We start from the raw sequence: 22,956 nt of genomic DNA, 5'->3' as shown, positions 1-22,956 counted from the left end.
ACACCTAGTGAAAAGATGATGTAAAGTGCTGTATACAGTTATGCTTGCTGGATGAATCTCAGTACTAGTTTGGGTGGGACCTGAGAGTGTCTTTCAAACAAGCTACTGGGTGAGTAAAACATAAAAGCAGACTGGAGTCCAGCTGCTTGTCCTTTCTATTCTTGTCCATGATAACATGGACAGTCACAGGAGGTAAATACTTAAGACAATTCAGATTGTGAGTCAGCTCGAACCTAAAACAAAACTGACTTGCAAGAATCAGAAACCAATGAGAAAACTACACCCTAGAATTACACTGTTGGCATTTCTAAAAAACATTACCCATCATGATTGTCAACTAAGTAGGGAACAGAACACCAGGATTGTCTGGTGGGCCACACCAAAACTACTACCTTCTTCAAACATGACTTTATAATCAAGTCCCAGGTATTGAGCTTTCATTAGGCCCCTGTAACCTCTGGCTTGGGGGAATTGCCGAGTTAGCCACCAGATGTCAGCCTTTGAGCAGGTCGCATTCTGTATACCACATGGGAGTTTCTCCCAACTTGGCTACTTCGTTGGGAAGTGGGTACCAGAAGTGAGCATCGACTTTAATGCTGCCTTAGCACAGGACTGCTCCAGGAGGGTGGTTCCTACCTCTAGCCCTAGAGAAAGCTGGGCAGGAAGGGCTTAAGGCAGGCCAGTCTTGCAAGTTCCTTCCAAAAGTAGCTGAAGGATAAACAAAAGGTGGTCTGCTAGAAATTTTCCAAATGTAATCTCAGAAACTAGAAACTACCAGTTTATCCCTTAGCTTACTGGTATACCATGCAACAGTCCCTGTAGCAGCGCACACCTTTAATCCCAGCACTCTAGAGGCAGAAGCAGGAAGATCTCCATGAGTTTGAGGCCAACCTGGTCCACAAGAGCTAGTTCCAGGACAGCTACAACTCACACAGAGAAACCCTGTCTTGAAAGACCAAGAATAAATAAAGATAAAAAAGACATGGTTCCCCTATAGCCTCCCATGTTGACCTTAAACTTGTGCTTTTGGGGGGCCAAGGGGTTCAAGACAAGAGTTTCTTTGTGTAAACAGCCCTGACTTTCCTGGAACTCAATTTGTAGACCAGGCTAGCCTTGAACATACTATAGAGCTAACTTGAATTTCTAGTCCTCTTGCTTCTACCTCCCAACTGCTGGAATACAGGCATGCAAGTTTATGTGGCACTGGGAAATCAGACATGTGTGCTAGGCTAGCATTCTACCAACTGAGCCCAAAATGTGGAAACTTGGTAATGACTTAAAAGCCTAGGAGAGGCCGGGCGGTGGTGGCGCACGCCTTTAATCCCAGCACTCGGGAGGCAGAGGCAGGCGGATCTCTTTGAGTTCGAGACCAGCCTGGTCTACAGAGCTAGTTCCAGGACAGGCTCCAAAACCACAGAGAAACCCTGTCTCGAAAAACCAAAAAAAAAAAAAAAAAAGCCTAGGAGAAGGCCTCACTCTCTTGAACAGCTTAGCATACATTACGAATGCTCTCTACATTGTTGGTTGAAATCAGGACATTAATGTGGAACTCATTTTCAAGAATTGTTGAAATGTTTTTCTTCAGCTAACTGATACACATTACAAGAGAATTTAAATCTCCAGTCCTTTTCTACTTTTTCTTCACAACAGTACATTTTCAGTGCCAAATCATCCTCCAAAAAAGGATGTCTAAACTTCAAAAATCCCATACATCACCCTGTAACTAGTTCCAACCCGAACATAAGCGCTACATTGAAGCAAGCCTGAACATAAAGGGCAGACAGAGCTCAGACGCTGACAGCGGAATGTGATTGTGTGTCACCAGGCCTTTTTCATGTTAGTCCTAAACTACCCCAGGAACTGAATATCAGACCTAAGGTTCAAGAATGATTCTCTTTCTCCCTATTAACACTTATGGTAAAGTCTTCAGAAAGGTATTAAGTTTATTAAAATCTTTTTAAAAAATCCCACAACTGTTGAATATGGCACAGTGACTTATTTACACATTTTATGCTAGGACACGTTTTAATTAACAGTATTTAAAGTCTTTTGGTAGAGATTAATGAAAACATTAAATGAATTCCCCAGTTAATGATTCCCCTTTAAAATGCTCTCTAAAAGCAAGCCGGCAAAGGGGGTGGGAGTTCATACCTTTAATTCAAACACTTGAGAGGTAGGCAGATCTCTTGGGTTCAAGGCCACCCTGGTCTACAGAGTGTGTTTCAGAACAGCCAGGATTACAGAGAAACCCACATCTCAGAAAAAGAAAAAACTTTAAATGATAATTTCTATTTAAACATGAATTTTTGCACAATTATTCTTGTGACTTATTCAGACAGTATCTTTGCTTAGGCAGATATGAAAAGTAAAAGTAACACATGAACACGTCTCCATTGTAAAAGAAACTTAGGGTTTCCAGAGCTTCAGGAGTCCATCCTCACTGTAGGTAGCAATCAGGTTCTGATGCGGGTGGTGTGCAATCCCAATCACATCCTTCTCATGAACCTAGAACACGGAAAGCAGTCAGGGTACACAGGTCTTACTTAAAGCACTCTCAAGAGGCCTTTAGAGATGGCTGGGGAGAAAAAGAGACCCTGAGAGGTCATATATTCTAAACAGCACTACTTAAAGAGGGTTCTCCAATCCACACCACGTTGTGATGTAATAATTGTGACATAATCAGAAATAAAGCTTTTATTTTGTTAAATCACTAAAATTGGGGGACCATGTATTATAGCAACTGGTATTAACTGTTCCCCATAAACTGAGCTGTGGCACATGCCTTTAATCCCTCCCTATACACTCAGGAGGCAGAAGCAGGAGGATCTCTGTGAGTTCAGGACCGCCAGGACTACACAGAAAAACTGTCTTGGAAAGATACAGGAAAAAAAAATTATTCCTCATAATATCTTCAATTTAGTTGAAATTTTTAGTAGCATAAAGCTGAAAGTGTCAAAAGCAATCAAACTGGAAGGATAATATCCAAGTAGTTACCTCCAAAAGGAATGAAGAAAGCTTGTCTCTCCAATCCTTCAGCCCCGGAAAGTCAGGCCTAGCTAGCAAGCTGTTCCTTCTCTGCTTTCTGTACTGTTTACTCTTTCTCTGAAGCCAAACTGTGCTACAATACACCTGATTTCTAATATATGATACAATCATATTCATTGGTAAACTCCCCGACTGCATGTTTTCTAAGGAGGTTCACACTGATGGCAGCCTGCCTGGAGAGTCAGAGGACATGGACGCCCATGGATATCCCATATGTGGTCTTTGACTCACCGTCAGAGTTCTCTCCAGCTTGCCGGTGACTGTGCTGAAGCAGTAGAGCACGAAGTCCTCCCCAACACAGTAGATCCACTCACCGCGGGGAGAGAGGGCACAGCAAACGAAGTCACCACCTTCTCTCTTACCAGAACTGAAGCTTCTGACAATCTAGACACCGCACCCAAAACAAAAGCAAACACCAGACTTGTAGCAGGGCAACTGCGGGCAGGGGCAGCAGTCTAAACTACCACCGACCTAACGTTTAATGAGGACTTTATGTCTGCAGATAGGGTCATGTAGCCAGGCTGGTCTCAAGCTTGCTCTGCAGCCAAGGTTGACTGAATTCCTGATCCTTCTGCCTCCAACTTCCCAAGTGCTGGGATTAAAGACATGTGTCACACACCCAGAAAACAAAATTTTAAAACCTGACATTTTTTTACACTGTTATTTTGCACTTTGGTTACTATTGCCAGTTTCATTCATCGTATGTTACATCTTCCTGCCTGAAAATATTCAAAAGGTAAATTTAACTTAGTTAAGTAGCAGTCAGAAATTTTGAATTTTGCACCCAAGTCACCAGCCCTGTCCTTCAGTTACTTTATTGCCCATGTTCTCATGAGGCAAATTCATCTCACAAACAACCATCTTCTAAATCAATACACCTCAGTTTTCAAGGCTACCTGGACTTAACATTCACCAGTCCACTCTTACCAGACACAACACCCATCCTCCACCCAGGAAGGAACACTACGATTTTCCTTTATGATATACAACTTTAAATTCACCCTGAGTGATCACCTGCAGTTTCAGCACTTAGAAGACTGAGGAAGGAGGATTCAGAATTCAAGACCAGCCTAGGCTACACAGTGAGACACTGCTGTTTTCTTTCTATTAGTATCCCATTAATATCTATTAGTTCGCCTGTGGTAGTTAGATATCCCAAGAAAGCGACCCACACCATACTGGACCTCCCTAAAACTAAAAGGGATAATCTTCAGGTCAGTCCTAAAAGCTAAAGGACAGACCAGAGCTGGCTGGGCATAGTAGTGTATTATAATCCCAACACTCAGAAGTCTGAGACAGGAGGATCATTGAGTTTGAGGGCAGCCCAGGCTACACAGTAGGATACTGTCTCAGAAATCAAAAGACAGATTAGATGAAGGATGAAAAAGCATCATACACACACTGCAGAAAGGATGTGCTTCTGCATGAGTATCTATAAATAAATACAGCTTATATAGCTTAGAAACAGTGACCCTTGATTGACCACAATACGGACCAGAACCAAGTCCAGTGCAGAAGCACCTTCTGAGTACTCACCTGCCCCTGCATGTTCATGATGACCACTGTGTTTGATCGGTTGCACACAACAAAGTGCTCTGGGTTTTTAGGAAGCAGAATCACGCTATTGACGGTAATGTCTGTCCCTGCAGTACTGCCCAATGATTTAAAGGTATTTGAACATTCCGTGGTCTTCATGTTCCAGATCTATTACAAAAATATAAAACATAACACTTAGATTAACAATTAGGTTTAAGAAAATCAAATAACCAATACTGCCACATGTATAGTAAGCATTCCTCAGCATTTAAGCGGCATAATAAAATGAAAACCACAAACTAAATAATAAAAATCATTTATTTTTCAGGATCATGCTATCTTCATAAACAGCTAGAAGCTAGCACACTGGCACACACCTTTAATCCCAGCACTCATTAAGGGGAGGGTTCAAGGTTAGCCTGGGCTACTGTATAGCAAGATCCTGTCTCAAACTAAACAAAATATCAGGTATGAGACCTGTAATTTCAAGCATCAGGAGGACGAGGCAAAAGGATCCCTAGTTTGAGAAAGATGAGAAAGAATATAAAAGGGAAATAAGGAAGGGGAGAATAACCCAGGGACTGAGGACATGGCTCAGAAAAGTGCCTGCTAGTCACTTTCTATTTTGAGGACTTAAGTTTGAGTTCCAGCTACCACATAAAAGGTGGGTGCCAGCAATCCCAGCACTGGAAAGACTCACTACAAGCCTTAGGGCTCTGGGGCCTAGATCTTTGAATCCTAGCGCAAGGTGGTGCATTCCAGAACCCCTCCACCCACAAAAAAAGGGCAGGTCTCCATGGAGGGAAGCCTCAGGTTAAGAGCACTGATGCTCTTTTAGAGGTCCTGAGTTCAATTCCCAGCAACTACATGGTAGTTCACAACCACCTACAATGGGATCTGATGCCCTCTACTGGTGTGCAAGCATACATGCAGATAGAGCACTTTTGTACATATAAATACAAAAATATGTAAATAAATCATTAAAAAAGAGAAAAAAGGAAGAAAAACACATAAACGGAGAAGCAACTAAGGAACACCACCCAGTGCTGACCTGCTCTGGCCTCAAAGTACACAAGGAAACATGTACATATCTACATGTACAAACGCAAACAAAAACGCTCAAAAGGCATTAACACCAAAAGAGACGTCAATTTAGCGCCCTGTTTTAAAAACTCTGATTTGGTGAGGCTGAGGTGAATATGGTCAAAAAGATCACAGCATTGGCACATATATGAGAACCTAAAAGGCAGAGCCACTCAGCCACCTGGAATACTCAGTTCTTACCTTGTCCTTCTAGGCTTATGAACTCAAAGAGTGTAGTCAGAGAACTTAGAGAAGATACAAAAAAGGGCTGCATGGCACTGTTCAGATACCCCTCACTAGGGGGTGAAGAGCCTCTACAGCACGCTCCCAGTGCTTTTCCTCTGTGACTAACAGCTCCAGACAACACAAATGTCTTCTAAACATCTGTAGGGAGAAATGGTTGCCCCACTAGATGTTCAAGGTAAATATGGTTACCTGCCACAATCTTCTGGTGTTCAGCAATCAATTTTCTACTGGAGTTTCTCAACTTTTCCAAGAAATAAGGTCCTTTAAATTTTTTATTTAGGATGGGTGTGGTGGTTCACACCTCTAATCCCAGCACTTGGAAGGCAGGGGCAGGTGGATCTCTGTGAGTTTGAGGCCAGCCTGGTCTACAGTGCGAGTTCCAGAACAGCTAAGGCTACATACACAGAGAAACCGTGTCTCAAAAATCAATCAATCAATCAATCACTAATACCCTTGGAACTGGAGATACAGGAAACTGTGAGCTGTCTAACACAAAGGATCAAACCTGGTTTTCTGGAAGAGCAACTACTAACTACTGAGCCATTTCCCCAGCCCCTGAAATAACTAAATCTTTAAAGATACTGAATAAAGAGTCATTACTTTCAGTTGAGATATGTTGGGAAAGGACTATTTGAAAGTTGAGTTTATTTACTTTTATTTATGGATACACATGTTTGCCTGCATGGACGGACGTGCACCATAAGCATACAGTGCACACAGAGACCGAAAGTGGAGTTACAGATGGCTATGAGCTACCATTTAAGTGCTGGGAACTGAATGGAGTTCTCTGCAGGAGCAGCAAGCACTTCTACCTACTGAGCTGTCTCTCCAGCCCCTCTGTTTTTAGGACAAGGTCCTTTTTATACAGCCTAGGCTGGATTGAACTTGTAGAAGTCTTCCTGCCTTTGTCTCCCAACTGCTGGGAGGCTTGTATTTCTATGCTTTCTCTCCCTCACTCCCCTTCAGATATAAGGAAAGACTTAATTTGGGAAGAAACACAAAAAGGGCATTTGGTCATTGAAACATTTCTGAATCTGATTACAAGTAGTGGCTAATATTCACAGGAAGAGAGGCTGAACTACTGTGTGTACCTATGGATGAAGGATCACTTATGTTTCTACACATGAGATAAAGATTGGGTTGTCTGAGTGTGAGGTTATGAGTGTGTATGATATAGACCAACAAACAGGGAACACCCACAGCATGCCTGCCTCCGACTCACAGCTGTATCATCACCATCCTGATCAATGGTACCGTCTTAAAGAGCAACAGTGAGGAGGACATCCCAGGAGTCAGTGATGATACTCTACCTTCACAGTGCCATCAGAAGATGCGCTGATAATGTAATGTCCATCCTGGGTAAATGTTGCCTCGTTAACAAAGGAGGAATGGCCTCGAAATTCCTTCAGTGTTTTTCCAGATTTTAAACCATGAATTCTATCAAATAAAATTAAAAGAATATTTATTATGTTATGTGGAAACAAATCACTGAATGCATTTTAGATGAATTACAAAAGTATTACAATATTAAATGATGAAATGTACACAGTAAAAACCACATTTTTTTTTTTTTTTTGGTTTTTCGAAGCAGGGTTTCTCTGTAGCTTTGGAACCTGTCCTGGAACTAGCTCTGTAGACCAGGCTGGTCTCAAACTCACAGAGATCCGCCTGCCTCTGCCTCCCGAGTGCTGGGATTAAAGGCATGCGCCACCACCACCTGGCCACATTTTTGCTTTTTAAAACAAATGCTTCACTAGGGAGTTCAAGCTGCCCTAGAATTCGCAGTCCATCTGTCTCTGCCTTCCAAGGGTTGGGAGTCCAAGCTTCTACCTCCCAACCCAGCATCACAGACCACACACTGAGAAAAATGAAACACTGTTATTTCACCCTCTCAAATCCTTCTGGATATCTGGATACCAAAGCGCTGGGCCACCTGAACCTGAGGAGATGAGACCTACCAGGGCCTTGTTCTCCATACCACCCCATCTTGGGAACGCATGAAGACTCACGAGTAACTTCCCTCTGGGGCCTTATTTTATCAAACTGTCATAAGGACTGCTCTGGGACTCCTCTTACCTTATTGTTTGGTCAAAAGATGCACTGAGGATCTGACTGCTGTCCTTTGAAAAGCTTAGACAGGTGACACCTTTACTGTGTGCCCTTTCAAATCTCCTTAAACACTGTCCACTCTGAATCTTCCACACCTTTAAGAAGATAAAAATGTGAATGAAGTGTTGGCAGGGACAGCTGACAATACAGCACTAACACACCAAGGTAGCAGCAAAGATGCATGCCTACAGTCCAATCTGGCATGTCTATTGCAGTAGTACAATAATATGGATTCAAGACACAGTGGTGAACTGCAGAGACGGCTCAGTAGTTAAGAGCACTTTTTACTTTTGTAGAGGACCCAGATTCAATTCCCAATACCTACAGGGTGACTCAGAACTACCTGTACGTCCAGTCCCAGGGGAATCTGATGCTGCCTTCTGACTTTAAAGCACCAGGCACACAAGTGGTGCACACATATACACATGAAGACAAAACACTCATACATATAAAATAAAACACAACCCAGTGGTAAGAGTGTTTGCCTAACATTCACAAGGCCCCAAGTTCAACACCACAAAAGAAGAGAAGACAAAAAAAATAGTAGCCAAGTCTATTAAGCAGGAACTATTTCCTTATTTTACCTCCCAGTTGCATTATCAGCAACTAAAAACAAGCCACAGCTAATACCATCCCCTACAGATAGATAGACAGACAGACAGACAGATAGATAGATACAGAGAAAAAGAAGGAAGAAAGGAAATATTAACCTGCAGTACATTACATATATTGCCCTACAACCAAGACAGACATGAACATATTTGGACTGAAGTGCCAGATCTGTAATTTACCAGCTGTGTGACTGCAAATATGTTAATGGACCATCCCAGACAGGATTATTAGTAAAACTGAAAATGAAAAGGGGATTAGCATCAAATGGATGCTTAATATATAGGAGTTATTTTGGTAGTAAATGTCATGTGTATCACACCATTAAAAATTTTTTAAATGTCTAAATCTAAGCATTCCATACCTTAATCTTTCCATCTTGGGCCCCAGTTGCTAACATTTCAGTATCTCGGCTGAAACACATGCAGAGGACAGCATCATCCATCATCATGAAGTTATCTTGGGCCTGGTACTTAAGATCCTAAAGTGATGATTAACAGTTATTAAAATAACACAAAATCAAACCACTGCCCCAGTGGCCCCACCCAGACCCCAGAAATTCACGGAAAGCAGGAGTTCTGGGGCCCTGAACTCTGTCCTTATGTTTGCACGGCAAGTGCTTTCACCACTGAGCCATTGCCCCAGCACCTGCAATGCATATTTTGATTTCCTTAAGATAGAAAGTCCTCATTTCAAAAAAGAAATAAATAAGAAAATGGACAAAGGGGCTGGGAAGTTACTATCTTAGGAGCACTCCTGAACACATATGGGGGGAAAAATTATGGTACCCATTTGTTACCCCAGAGCTAGGAGAGCAGAGCTAAGTCTGGACCTCGCAGAGCATCCAAGCTAGCCTATTTGAGGAGTTCCCCGCCACTAAGAGATCCTATGTCAAAACAAGGAGGACAACACTTGACTAAACACCCAAGGTTTCCTCTGGTCTCACAAACACATACATATGTCCATCTGTACCTGAACACACTCACATGGTGAACGTGGTCATAGACTTCACAGAACAGAAAAATTTGGTGGCTATTTACATATAAACTTCACTCATATGAAAAATACAATTAGTACTAAAATTAGGTGAGACTGGCAACAATCTCTAAGAGACTATACATAGACCATGCTTCCCTTCCTTGCACTGCAAAGTAGTTCAAACACTACAAAGAGGAAATCGAGGGCATAATACAGTACGTGGCATGTATGTTGCCCTCTGTGTAACATTACTAAAAGGACACGTAAGTAACTGCTAACACACACAGAACATCCCTTTAAAGCTAAGGAATGGGTAGCCCTGAATCAACCAAAGAAGAGCTCTGATGCCTCAAGGATGAGAGTAAGAGCTGTACACTTCTCTTGAAGATCTCATGACCCTTTCTGAATATTACAGACACGTAACTCATTCCAACCAAAATGTTTTCAATAAAAACTCATGAACAGATAACAAAGGTTTCTCCCATTTAATAGAAACTCAACTTAAAATGAGCTTAAATGAGTTTAAACTATAAAAATACATCTTTCATAAAGACCCTTCCTCAATCATATAACTCACAAATAAGACAAAATTAACTGAAAATTAGCAATTCTTCCTTTAAAAGTTAATGCATTTTTAATACTTTACCTTCCTGATTTTTCCTGTAGTGAAGTTCCACACTTCAATAAATCCATCAACAGATCCAGTGACCAGATACTGACCATCTGGAGAGAACCGAGCACACTCCACGTGCGATTTCTGACCAAACTGTTTCAAGTGAAACAAAGAACACATAAATTGTTACCTAAGGGCCTTTAAACGATTTCCATTTTAGCCTTTTAAGAAACCCAGCCCTTGGGCTGGAGAGATGGCTCAGTGGTTAAGAGCATTGCCTGCTCTTCCAAAGGTCCTGAGTTCAATTCCCAGCAACCACATGGTGGCTCACAACCATCTATAATGAGGTCTGGTGTCCTCTTCTGGCCATACACACAGACAGAATATTGAATACATAATAAATAAATAAATATTAAAAAAAAAAAAAGAAACCCAGCCCTTGCATATAATCCCAGATGGCCCATATTGTGGAGTATTGGAAGGCATTTCTACACATGGACCCTGGTAGATGCTTTCTCTGACCAGTTTTATATCTAAATGTTGTTCCTGTTTTAATAATAAAATTAGTTAATGAAAAAAAATGGGAAAAAACACAAGGTTTTGTCCTTTCGAAGATGATTTCACTATGTGGCCTAAGATGGCCAAGAACTCAATGTAGCCCACTGGAACCCTGTCCTCTAATGAGATCTTCCTTCTGCAGGAACCCTAAATACTGGGATACATCATCACACAGAGTGTGTGGTGGTATATGGGGGAAAATTTTTTTAACATGAGATATAAAACAAATAATTCAGTTAGCACAAGCCGTAACTTTCTGCCAGAATCAGCAATCAGAAGGCCTTTCCATTCCAAGTTAACATGGTTTAAGGTTTCTGTTGTGTATCTGGATGGAAGAGGGGACTCATTTTCAAAATAAGAGTGTTGTAAATAAAATTTTCATCATTATTTCATAACCTTTTATTGAATCAGTGATAATATGTGGCTCACAAAACTAGGACTAAGAGCTGGAGAGATGGCTCAGCGGTTAAGAGCACTGGATGATCTTGCACAGGACCTGAATTCCACTCCCAGAGCCCACATGGCACCTCAGGACCATCTGTAACTATAGTTCTAAGAGACCTGATGCCCCCTTCTGGCCTCTACAGGCACTAGGCACATATGTAGTACACAGACATGCACACAAAACACTCATACATTAAATAAATTAATCTATCTACCCACCTTTAGGGAAGAAAACTAGGACTAATCATTGGACGAATTATTCGCTTGCTAAGTGCCTTCCTAGCGTTTGCACTGACTATGTTCCAGTGTCAGGGAAACCACAGGACAGCAGACAGATAATAACGCTGATTTTCCTTTTTTGGTGCTGGGATACAGACCCAGGGTCCACACATACTAGGCTCTACCAAACTATCCCCAGGCCACTGTGTCTAGGGATAAGACAGGCTTTCAACTTGAGTCTTCCTGCTTTGGCCTGCAGGCATTACTGGGGCACATCACCACTTTATTTACTTACTTATTTTTCAAGACAGGGTTTCTCTGTGTAGCCCCGGCTGTCCTGGAACTCCCTCGATAGATCAAGCTGGCCTGAAACTCTGAGAACCTGCCTCCGTATCCTGAGTGTTGGGATTAAAAGCCTGTGCCACAACCACCCCACTGTCTAGCTCTAATGCAAAATATTCATTCCAGAAAACTTCTAGCCCAGTAGCACCAACAGAATGATCTCTAACTGAATAAAGTCTTCGACCAAGGCAAATAAAGGTACTACTCAAAAATACTATCGCATGCAAATTAGAACACACAGTGCAGAAAAGACAAATACAAACTACTGAACCAAAGTCAGAGTTAAGGAATATGCACATCTGTGTGTGCACATTTGCAGTACAGTATATGCACATGTGCACATGTTCATGCAGATGCACTCACCCATGCATGCTCATCTGGAGGTTAGAGGTCAAGGAATCATATTCTACCTCTCTCCACCTTATTTTTCAGGACAGAATCTCTCACTAGACCTGAAGCAACCCCATATTCTGCTAGAATACCTGCCTCCCTCTGCCCCAGCACTAGGCTTATATATGCATGCTAACATGCTCAATTTTACGTGGGCACTGGGAATTTTTGCACAGCAAGCATTTTATCCACTGAGCCATTTCCTTAACACCATGAACACTCAGCATTTTAAAATTCATTAATGCAATCAGAGCACAAAACTACAGAGAAGCTAAGGCACTAAGCACACACCATTAGTTCTGGAAGCCGAACTATTTGATCTCCTTTTCCTAAAACAGTTTCCCAATACAATCAAGGTCTCGAGGCTTAGCTCAGAGGTATGTTAAGGTTCTAGATCTAATCCTTGGCATGCACTCACACAGTATCTAAGTCATAAGGCAAAATTATTCTCCTTAACAACACGAGTCAGCTTTAAGATCCATGGCTAACCCTTAGCCTGACATGCAGCAGACTAAGCACAATTTTTTTTGTTTTTTTTGATTTTCGAGACAGGGTTTCTCCGTAGCTTTTGGTTCCTGTCCTTGAACTAGCTCTTGTAGACCAGGCTGGCCTCGAACTCACAGAGATCTGCCTGCCTCTGCCTCCCAAGTGCTGGGGTTAAAGGCGTGTGCCACCACCGCCCGGCAAGTACAAATATTTAATAGGACATAAATATGGAAAATTCTATAGTCCCAATTAAACCATTTTCCCAAATATAGGATTATGGGCTGAATGTCAAATATGTATCTACAACTGACATGTGCCACTGCCAGGTTCCAGCAGTACCCCAAAGGACACCGAGAGAACCGTGAGTACTGTCAAGCCCTTCTCCCTGGTATCCCAGCTCCTGACAACAGGACCTGGCTCTGCACATGATGAGTACTCAACTAATTACCAGCTGTCTTTATCAGAGATTACCTTAATATGCCTGCTCAGCTGTGTGGGAAACTTTTCTTCTTCCACGTCTTTGACAGCTGCTTTGCCTCGAAACAAATCTATGGTCATACCAGGAGGAAGCAAGCCCTGGTGCTGCTGCCACTTCAACGCCTGTGGAAACAGAAAGCACAGCGATCTGCTGCTCAGGCAAACTGTGCCTGAAAGAACGAGGTCCAGAAAACGCTCTCCAGTTTCCAGTTTCCTACTATCCAAACATAATCTCCCATTCAGTGTGTCACAGAACATGGACTTTTCATGAAAGACTCTGACAGGCAAAAACTGTATCTCACACCTGTTTTCCTTTATTATAAACGAAAATTGTAAAGCAGAAATTTCCCAGAGTTCCAAACTCAAAACCAGCCACTAATGACACTGCACAATAATTCCTTCTGTCATTTTCCTCTCACGATGTGTTTAATTACTGTATTAGTAATTATACTATATACTAAGTTTATATTCTGTTTCATCTAGTATCACATCATACTATTTATTACATGCCATACATATGCATGCTCATATGTATTAGGATTACAAAGCTATCAGGTTTAATGGTTGTCAATACACTATCTATTGGTGTTTCAGTTTACCTATTCAATATATTAGTGAACGTTTGCACTGCTTTCAACACCTTATCTAATGAATGCTATCTGAACATCTCTGCACTCCCGATGGAGTTTTTGCCAACTTGACACACAAACCAATCTGGGAAGACAGAATTTCAAGTTGGAAATTGCCTCCATCAGACTGGCCTGTGGGCAAGGCATTTTCTTGGTTAATGATGTAGAGGCCCAGTCCACTGTGCAGGAGCACCCTTGGTTGTCTAAGAAAGTAAAACGAGCAAGACAGTAAGCAGCATAATTAACTGATTTCTGCTTCAGTCCCCACCTCTAGGTCTCCGCTTTGAGCTTACCTGGCTTCCCCAGATGCTGATGGAGTGTATAATGAAATAAACCCTTTCCTCCCTAAGTTGCCTGCATCGCCCAGGTGCTGGGATTTGTGCACACACACACAAATCCTCACAGCAATATCATAAATACATATGTATTTTTATGTGTCAGAAAATAAAGTCTCACTGTTGGTTTTGGTTGGGAGCAAATCTAAAATCTCCAGCACAGAAGCAAACAGTCTGTCCTACCAACTCAACTACAGCCCCAGCTTGACAAGACCAGGGAGCTCAAAGAGTATGGATTCTACGGAGCATTAACAGTATTCCAAGTTCCCTAGCACATCTCAACATAATTCTAAATGATGCAGAGATTACGTTCTGAATGGTTTGTCTACACTGCCGATCCAGGAAAAGAGGAAAAAGGTGGCTCAGTACAGCTTCTGAGCAATCAGCCCAACTTGTAGGTAGGCTCTACTCCCAGGGTGTATAATTTCCTTAGTTCAGAAATATGCCTTATACACAGAAAACAGTACCAGTAGTTCAGGATAATTTCAGTTCTACAGGTATTCACTTACCTGTCCCAGCAATGCCATGAGACGAGATGGAGGCACCACACTGACTTCTCCAGCTAATGCCTGGGCAATCGCTGCTCTCCTTTTCTCTTTGCTGCTTCCATCTGGATAGGCCTAAAAGAAAAAAAAAAAAAAGAGTTGGTATCATTTCCAAGGAGAAGAAAGGCATGAATATATATAATTAAAGCTTAGTAGTTAAGAGCATGTACTACTCTTGCAAAAAAACAATTCCCAGAACCCACATTGGGCAGCTCACTACTCCCTATAACTCCAGTTTCAGGGGGGAATTCAATACATCCGGCCTTCTGAGGATTGTGCACACAAGCACACATGTACACCTATGTACACACATATGTACACAAACACACACACATTTTAAATATAATAAAAATTAAATTGTTTTCAAAAGCAAAGGAAATAAGACATTCTCAGAATAAAATAAAATACCCAGTTAAACAGGTGCTAAACTAAATAGATTTAGTATTTTAAAGTAACTTTGCAATTCTGCACTCTTGCATTTCTGAAATATGGAAGAGAGTTGGAATCAGTCAGTCCATACTGTTATTCCTGAAGAGGCCATGTAAGTCATAATAGAGGTAGGATTATAGTTTCTGAAATATTTGCAGGGTCGAAGACTCATATTCTTCAGAAATCTAACTTTCTATTACCTAGTTCCTATTGCATTCTTCTTCATTTTGGAAGCCCTCTAGTGAAAGTCCATTGGGAAAGAAACTGCATTTGTGTGTACATATGTGTATAAAATGATGCATTTATACATCTCATCTGTGTGTACATATGTGTATAAAATGATGCATTTATACATCTCATCTGTGTGTATGTATGTGTATAAAATGATGCATTTATACATCTCATCTGTGTGTACATATGTGTATAAAATGATGCATTTATACATCTCATTGGTGGATGAGAGCGCACTGTGGGAAAAAGGTGTTTGCCACCACCCATGATGAAATGAGTTTGGATCCCATGGTAGAAGATCCTACTCCTGTAGGTGGTTCTCTGACCTCTACACATATCTATCCACCCAAACATATACACAAACAAAAATTAAAAAGTAATTTTGCAATTTAAAAAATTTTATTTAATTTTCACAGTTAACAAGGATGTCTTTTCACTACCATGTCCTTACCTCACGAGGATCAAAGTAAGACCTGGCTAAGAGGTTTTCCAGATGAATATAGCGCTCTGGCTGTGTTTGCTTCAACATAATCATGGGGTCTGTCTGTCTCAGAAGGGACCTGGCTGCACCCAACTCACGAAGTTCTATCAGTTCCAGAACAACCTGGACAATGGAAAGAAAATTCATTTTTCAGAACTTCCTCTTCATCAGTCTTTTTCTTCTTCCTCCCAACCCTCTCCTTAAGACAGGGTTTCTCTGTGTAGCCCTGACTATCCTGGAACTCACTCTGTAGACCAGGCTGGCCTGGAACTCACAGACACCCACCTGCCTCTGCCTCCTAAGTGCTGGGACTAAATGTTGAATCTTCCAAGAAAGAAAAAAAAAATACACTACTGAGTCTTGACGATGTGAATTTCCAGCCAGTTATATCCCTTAGGCTCTGGAAGGAAGGCTCACTGATACTCTCCATTAAGGACCAACCCACAAAGCTCAGAAACATCACTTCACTCTTACCTGTTCATAGAGATCAATAAGGGTTTTGTCTGGCAATTTCAGAGACTGTATAGCCTGTAAAACAGTATCCCAATGGCCACTGTTAATGTCAGCCACGAAACTTTCAATGCTGTCCACAGTATTGAGAGAGACAGTGGTCTCCTCCTGTAAGGTGGCCAATGCCCGGTACAAACTGTTCTCCTTCAAGTACTGCATGATGAGACGAATCACACTGAGAGAAAACAAGACAGCCATCAGCCCGGAGAGCTCCAGCCACCGATTAGTCCTTTTACTACCCACTTTCCATTTAGTTATTGAGAGTAAAACTCGGCAAACAATCACAGAATCAAGGTTCCAAACTTCCAGCTAAAGATAGAAGAACTGGGGTTCAGAAAGGGGAACTTGTCTGCCCAATGTTTCCCACTCAGAAAGAAAGCTGGTTGCCTTTCTCATTTTGATCACTGGATTTACTGGACACCTGTTGAGACACTTTACACCTACAATAGTCAATGATGTCTTTTTTAAAACATCTGGAGCGGTGGGGGCGCACATCTTCGACCCAAATTAAAATTTTTAAAGCCAGATAAATTAAATAAATAAATAGATTGGTGAATCAATCAATCAATAGACTGAATCATCTACATTGCTATTAAAAACCTTGGTCATGGGGCTGGAGAGATGGCTCAGTAGTTAAGAGCACTGACTGCTCTTCCAAAGGACCTGGGTTCAATTCCCAGCACCCACATGGCAGCTCACAACTGTCTGAAGATCCAGTTCCAGGGGATCTGACACCTTTACACCAATGCACATTAAATAAACCATAAAAAATGTTTTTTTAAAAAAAAAAACACCTTGGTCATTAAAAAAATGGCAAGCCAAACAAATTAATTAATTGAATAATGGATTAAATCATCTATATTGCTGTAGAAAATCTTAGTCTATTTTTTTTTAAAAAAAGACAAGACAAATAAGTAGATATGATAGTCATCTACATTGCTATAGAAAATCTTGGTCCATTTTTTAAAAAATAACAAGCCAAGTAAATAAATAAATTGAATTATTAAATAAATAAATAAGATCATCTACATCGCTGTAGGAAATCTTGGTTCATTTAAAAAATTATAAGCCAAATAAGTGAATGAATTTAGATTCAATCATTAGATAGATATAGATTGAATCTATACTGCTGTAGGAAATCTTGGTACATTTATTAAAAATGAGGCACCAAATAAATAAGTAAATAGATTAAATTATTGAATAAATAGATAAATGGATTAAATCATCTACACTGATGTACGAAATCTTGGTCCATTTAAAATATGATAAGCCAAATAAATGGATAGATAAGAAAAATACATAGAATAAATCATTAGACAAACAGCGATAGATAGATAGATAGATAGATAGACAGACAGACAGATAGAATCATCTATATTGCTTTAGGAAATCTGGTCCATTTGTTAAAAATGAGACGCCATTATTCCTACACTGCTGTAGGAAATCTCAGTCCATTTAAAAAATGACAAGCCAAATAAATAAGTAAATGAATAAAGAAATGAATAGATAAATAGGTAGGTAGATAGTCATCTAAATTACTGTAGGAAATATTGGCTGGTTCGTTTAAAAAAAATGACAAGGCCTTCCCTACCCTCCTCTTCAGTGTTAAGATTACAGATGTGCGCACTCCACGCCCGGTTTCCAGTTTAAAAAAAATACACAGCAGGTCTCCACCTCAGTCGATTTAATAAGCCTCCCCCTTCAGCAGACCTTCAGGACACATCTACCTCCCTTGCCCTCCGAACACAAACGTCTGCTAATTTACATTTTACCTGTTGGCCAGCAAAGGCAGAGGGAGGAGTCATGGAGAAGTCCACCAAAGACTCTTCCGTCACTAACTCCACGCCTGCCTGGCCCCTCGCCGCCCCCGGCTTCGCTAAGCATCATCCTTCTGACCCAAATTCTGTCTCTCGGTCCACACAGCGGCTCTCACTCTGCAAACTGCAAATCAAAACTCGGCGCCACCTGGGGTTTGCGCAAACAGAAGCAACCGAGCCTTTCTGGTAACTAGCGCTGGGACCAGGAGGAAAAGCTGCCTCGCGGGCAGCCTGGGGGAGCGGTGGCACAGGGACAGCCCTGAGTGAGGGCTGGGCGAGCAGAGCAAGCACAGCGATCACGTCTGCTCGGCGAGCCTCTCCAGCCCCACAGCGGGCCGCCGGGCTCCGGGCTGCCCGCCATAGAGCTGCTCTCCCCGCGGGCACACCGAGGCCGCAAGGCCCCGGCGCGCAGCCCCCTTAGACGTCCTCTCGAGTCCCTCCACCCCACGCCCTCAACGCCGGGACGAGCCACAGCCGTACTCACTCGGAAGACTCTATTTCGATCGACATAGCGGTATCGCTCCGGGTCCAGGCCCGTCTCAGTACAGACTCGGTCGCACAACACTTCGTGACACTTCCGGCGGCCGCCTAGCGTCACTTCCGCCCGGCTACGGGCTCAGAATGACGGGGAAATGCGGGGTGGCGCAGTGCGTGAGGGGCGGGGCCTAGCGTGCTTGTCCAAACCAAAGTCTCTCTGGAGCTGGGGAGACGGCTCAGAAAAGAAGGTGGTCCTGACCTCCTGACTTCGAGCCCGGGGAGCCACAAACTCCTCTGCTCGTCCTCTTCTGGCTCAGTGGCGACTGCACATTAACATAAACGCGGGAGTAGCCGGGCGATGATGGCGCACACCTTTAATTCCAGCACTCGGGAGGCAGAGGCAGGCGGATCTCTGTGAGTTCGAGGTCAACCTGGTCTACAAGAGCTAGTTCCAGGACAGGCTCCAAAGCTACAGAGAAACCCTGTCTCGAAGAAACCAAAAACAAAGTCTCTTTAGATAGCTTAGCTGTTCCAAAACTCAGAACCACGCCTTCCTGTCCCAGCCTATTACTGCTCAGGATTAGTGTGCCTTCACAGGGACCCTCCTGCCTCTGCCTCCCTAATCCTGGAATTAAAGGCGTGTGCCATCACCAAGCCATTAATTAGGTGGGTTTACAGAACAGTCAAAATTACATAGAGAGACCCTGCCTCAAACAAAAAACTTAAAAGTATTTTCTTTACATTTTATTTATTGTGTGGGTATGTGCACTGTGCGTGTGTATACATGTGACGCACAGAGGATAACTTTAGAGGAGCTAATTCTCTCGTTGCCTATGTGGGTCTAGGTGATAAACTTGGTTAGACTGTGGCAACCCCCTTTACCTGCTGAGCCATTTCACTGGACCTGTCCTGTAGGAGGAGGACCCGTTTGTTTGTCCGGGATGCCCAGAACCAAAATAATCCCACAGAAACTGTATTAATTAAATCACTGCTTGGCCCATTAGCTCTAGCTTCTTACTGTCTAACTCTTACATATTAATTTAACCCATTTCTATTATTCTGTATATCACCACGAGGTCGTGGCCTACCAGCTAAGCTTCAGCACATCTATCTCTGGCGATGGATCTATGGCGTCCCCTGACTCTGCCTCCTTTCTCCCAGCATGCCATTTTGTCCTCCCCACACACACACACCTAAGTTCTGCCCTATCAACAGGCCAAGGCAGTTTCTTTATTCATTAACCACTGAAAGCAACACAGAGGGCCCTCCCACACCACCGTGCTATCATTTTACTTCAGTTAGACTCACTTCTTTATTTTGCCTATAAAAGTAAGTCTTTGTAATTCCTTAACACAAGGTTTTATTTAGTATCTTCCATAATTTATATTTCATTTTTTAATAGAGTTGCTTTTTATAATTCTTATAAGTTCAGGCTTTTTATTATTTATATAGATATAAGCCACTCGAGTTCATTATGTCTTTAATAATAGTGAATGAGTGCTTTATAATTACCCTGCAAAGTGGCAAGCTTCCTTGAGGCATATTCATACTTTCCTTATGACTTTCTCTTTTCTCCCCTATCTCCCTGGCCCTCATCACCTCCTAAATCCTTTCTGCCCCTGGCATTCCCTTTTTGCCGCCATACCATGTGTTTTATAACCCTTCCTACCCCTCCTTAAAGCCTCTATTTTTGCTCCTTAAGGCCCCTTTCTAGTTTTCTGATATCTATCAAGTATTATTTGATTGATTGATTGATTGATTGGTTTTATTTTAGGGTTTCTCTGTGTAGCCCTAGCTGTCCTGGAACTCTGATGTGGGATTCCCCTCTGTGTGCTGTGAATATGTTTTATTACCATCGTTAATAAAGAATTTGCTTTGAGCCGGGCGGTGGTGGCGCACGCCTTTAATCCCAGCACTTGGGAGGCAGAGGCAGGCGGATCTCTGTGAGTTCGAGGCCAGCCTGGTCTACTACAAGAGCTAGTTCCAGGACAGGCTCCAAAACCACAGAGAAACCCTGTCTCAAAAAAACCAAAAAAAAAAAAAAGAATTTGCTTTGGGCCTATGGCAGTGCAGGATAGGGCAAGACAGGAATTCTAAACAGAGATAGAGGAGAAAAGAAGGCAGAGTCAGGAAGATGCTGAAGGAGACAGATGCCCCGGAATCTTGCTGGTAAATCATGAGCCTTGTGGTAATATACAGAATAATAGAAATGAGTTAATTTAAGATGTAAGAGCTAGCTAGTAATAATCTTAAACTATTGGCCAAACAGTATTGCAGTTAATACAGTTTCTATGTGATTATTTGGGTCTGGGCAGTCTGGAAACAAAAAAGCAGCTTCTGCCTACAAATTGGCACCACAATGTGGGCAACTACATTCACATAAATCCTGAGAGAGCTTGGAAAGAAATTCTAGACACAAAAGAACAGATTAGCACAGCTTCTTGGTAGCCACATTTTTTTTTTTCAGATTGACTCTGCCTGTGGCAAGTAGGGGTGCTGTGACTCCATTAAGAAAGGTCTTTCTGACTCGGCACTGTCAGTGAAGGCTCCATGGCTCCTTTAGGGGAGGGCCCTTAAATGGGGTCTGTGAGCAGCATGCTACAAATTGCTTAATGGTGATGTAGACCGGCTGCAACCCTGGAGCTGGGGCAATGTGCATTGCTCTCAAAGGTAGTGAACATCCCTCTGGCATGTTGGACTAGGCAGAGCCAGGCAGGGCCACAGAGTTGGTCCTTGCCACGCCACGCCCTCTTAGCATTAAAAAAAAAAGCCCTCCTGGTCAGAAAATAATTACAGATACATAGGCAATAAAGACAAATTCGGATAAAAATAAGACCTCTAAATGGGTCACAATGTTGAATAAATGTATGTAGACTTGAGAGAGAGCAAAAAAAGTATAGACAGTTATAATATAAAAGAGTACAGATAGTCATAGATTAAAGAAATAAAAAAAATTAAGCCACATAAAGATGAAAATACAGAGAGAGTCTGGATTGTGCTTTCTTTGAATTTTTTGATCAAGGGAATTTTTTGATCAAGGTATTAAAGGCATATATCACCACTGTCTGGATTATCAAGGATTTTAATATGGAAATAAGTATCATTATATCTTGACTGGGGTTGGCACAGGCCTTTGATCCCAGCCTGTAGAGGCAGGTGGATCTCTATGAGCTCAAGGTCAGCCCTTCAGGTTAGACTTGGTTACACATAGTGAGTGAGACACTCTCTTTAAAAAAAATCACAGTATTTCATAAAAATATTTCTAAATGATTCCTATACTTTAGGCATTATACTAATTTTCCACTATCTATGTAGATTATATTATCTATGAATTTTAGAATATTGAAGGGAATGCTATAAAATATTTGGAGGTTATTAAACGAAATAGTACAGAACCTACTACAGAAATCCCTGGGAGAAATAGTTCCAATAGTCAGGTCTGATGGGGCAGGCCTGCGATCCCAGCTATTCAGGAAATGCGACAATCACAAACCTAAATCCTTCTCAGACTGCAGGAATTCTAGGGTAATTTAGTGAGAAGCCATCTAAAGAATGAAAGGTGGAAAGAGGACTGGGGATGTAGCTATCTGAGAGACAGGGCCTGCCTAGCATGTGAAACTGCTTCACGTGGGAAGATCAAAGAGAGACACTCCATGACGTAATCAAGTTTTGTAGCAGCAGCAATAGCAACCGCCTCCGAGGACTGAACCCCAAGCGGCCCTGCAGAAGAGGTTTTTCATTTGTTTTGTTGTTGTTGTTCTTGTTTTTGTTTGTTTGTTTGATTTGTTTTGTTCTTTAACTTTCTTTTGGGGGGCACTGCAGGGGTGAGGAGGATATGGGAGGACTGGGAGGTGAGCAGAATCAGGGTGCATGATATGAAATTATGTTAAAAAGAAACAAATCTCTGTGATAATGTTGCAGGAGTTTCTCTGGAATAAGTTCTCTGACACCAGCGAGAGCGGGAATAGGAAATTAATTCATTCACCAGTGTACCAAAGCCAGGATAGCTCCTGAAAAAGACTGGCGTCCAGCTTGGATTTTTATAGTATGCTCTAAAACCACAAGGTGGGGCGCGTGAGCAGGCAAGCAAACAAGCATACACAGCAGTTAGCTTGGGGGCTTTTGGTTTTTAAGGACCTGTGACTGTGGACTGGTGTAAGCCTTTGTGATCAGGTTGTGATGATACGCGCTGAATGATACACAGGCGCGAGGTGGGGCCGCGGATTCCATGGCGGGGAACAAACACGCCATCAGGCAGAACTAACATAAGAAGGAAGTTTATTGGGAAGGGAGAAGGGAGAAGGGGGGGGGGGGTTATCACATGTACTCACTCATAAGTGGTTTTTAAACTTAAAGCAAAGAAAGCC

General features: G+C 42.1%; 1 protein-coding gene across 1 annotated transcript; it reads right to left on the bottom strand.

The window, feature by feature from the left end:
• Positions 1–1,925: 1,925 nt before the first annotated feature.
• Positions 1,926–18,709, bottom strand: Smu1 (SMU1 DNA replication regulator and spliceosomal factor). The gene is made up of 12 exons (XM_041667379.1): positions 18,597–18,709; positions 16,260–16,470; positions 15,756–15,908; positions 14,609–14,719; positions 13,130–13,258; positions 10,253–10,372; positions 8,993–9,109; positions 7,987–8,114; positions 7,221–7,347; positions 4,582–4,749; positions 3,277–3,429; positions 1,926–2,505 (listed from the first exon to the last, which is right to left on the bottom strand). The coding sequence occupies exons 1-12, from the start codon at positions 18,620–18,622 to the stop codon at positions 2,407–2,409; spliced, it is 1,542 nt and encodes a 513-aa protein (XP_041523313.1). The 5' UTR covers positions 18,623–18,709; the 3' UTR covers positions 1,926–2,406.
• Positions 18,710–22,956: the final 4,247 nt, after the last annotated feature.

Source organism: Microtus oregoni, unplaced genomic scaffold (genome assembly GCF_018167655.1).
Source record: "Microtus oregoni isolate MIOR12 unplaced genomic scaffold, Mior012 000017F_ref0000208, whole genome shotgun sequence".
Classification (NCBI taxonomy): Eukaryota; Metazoa; Chordata; class Mammalia; order Rodentia; family Cricetidae; genus Microtus; species Microtus oregoni.
The sequence above is the reverse complement of the archived record's forward strand: the minus strand, read 5'-3'. Positions and strand labels throughout refer to the sequence as shown.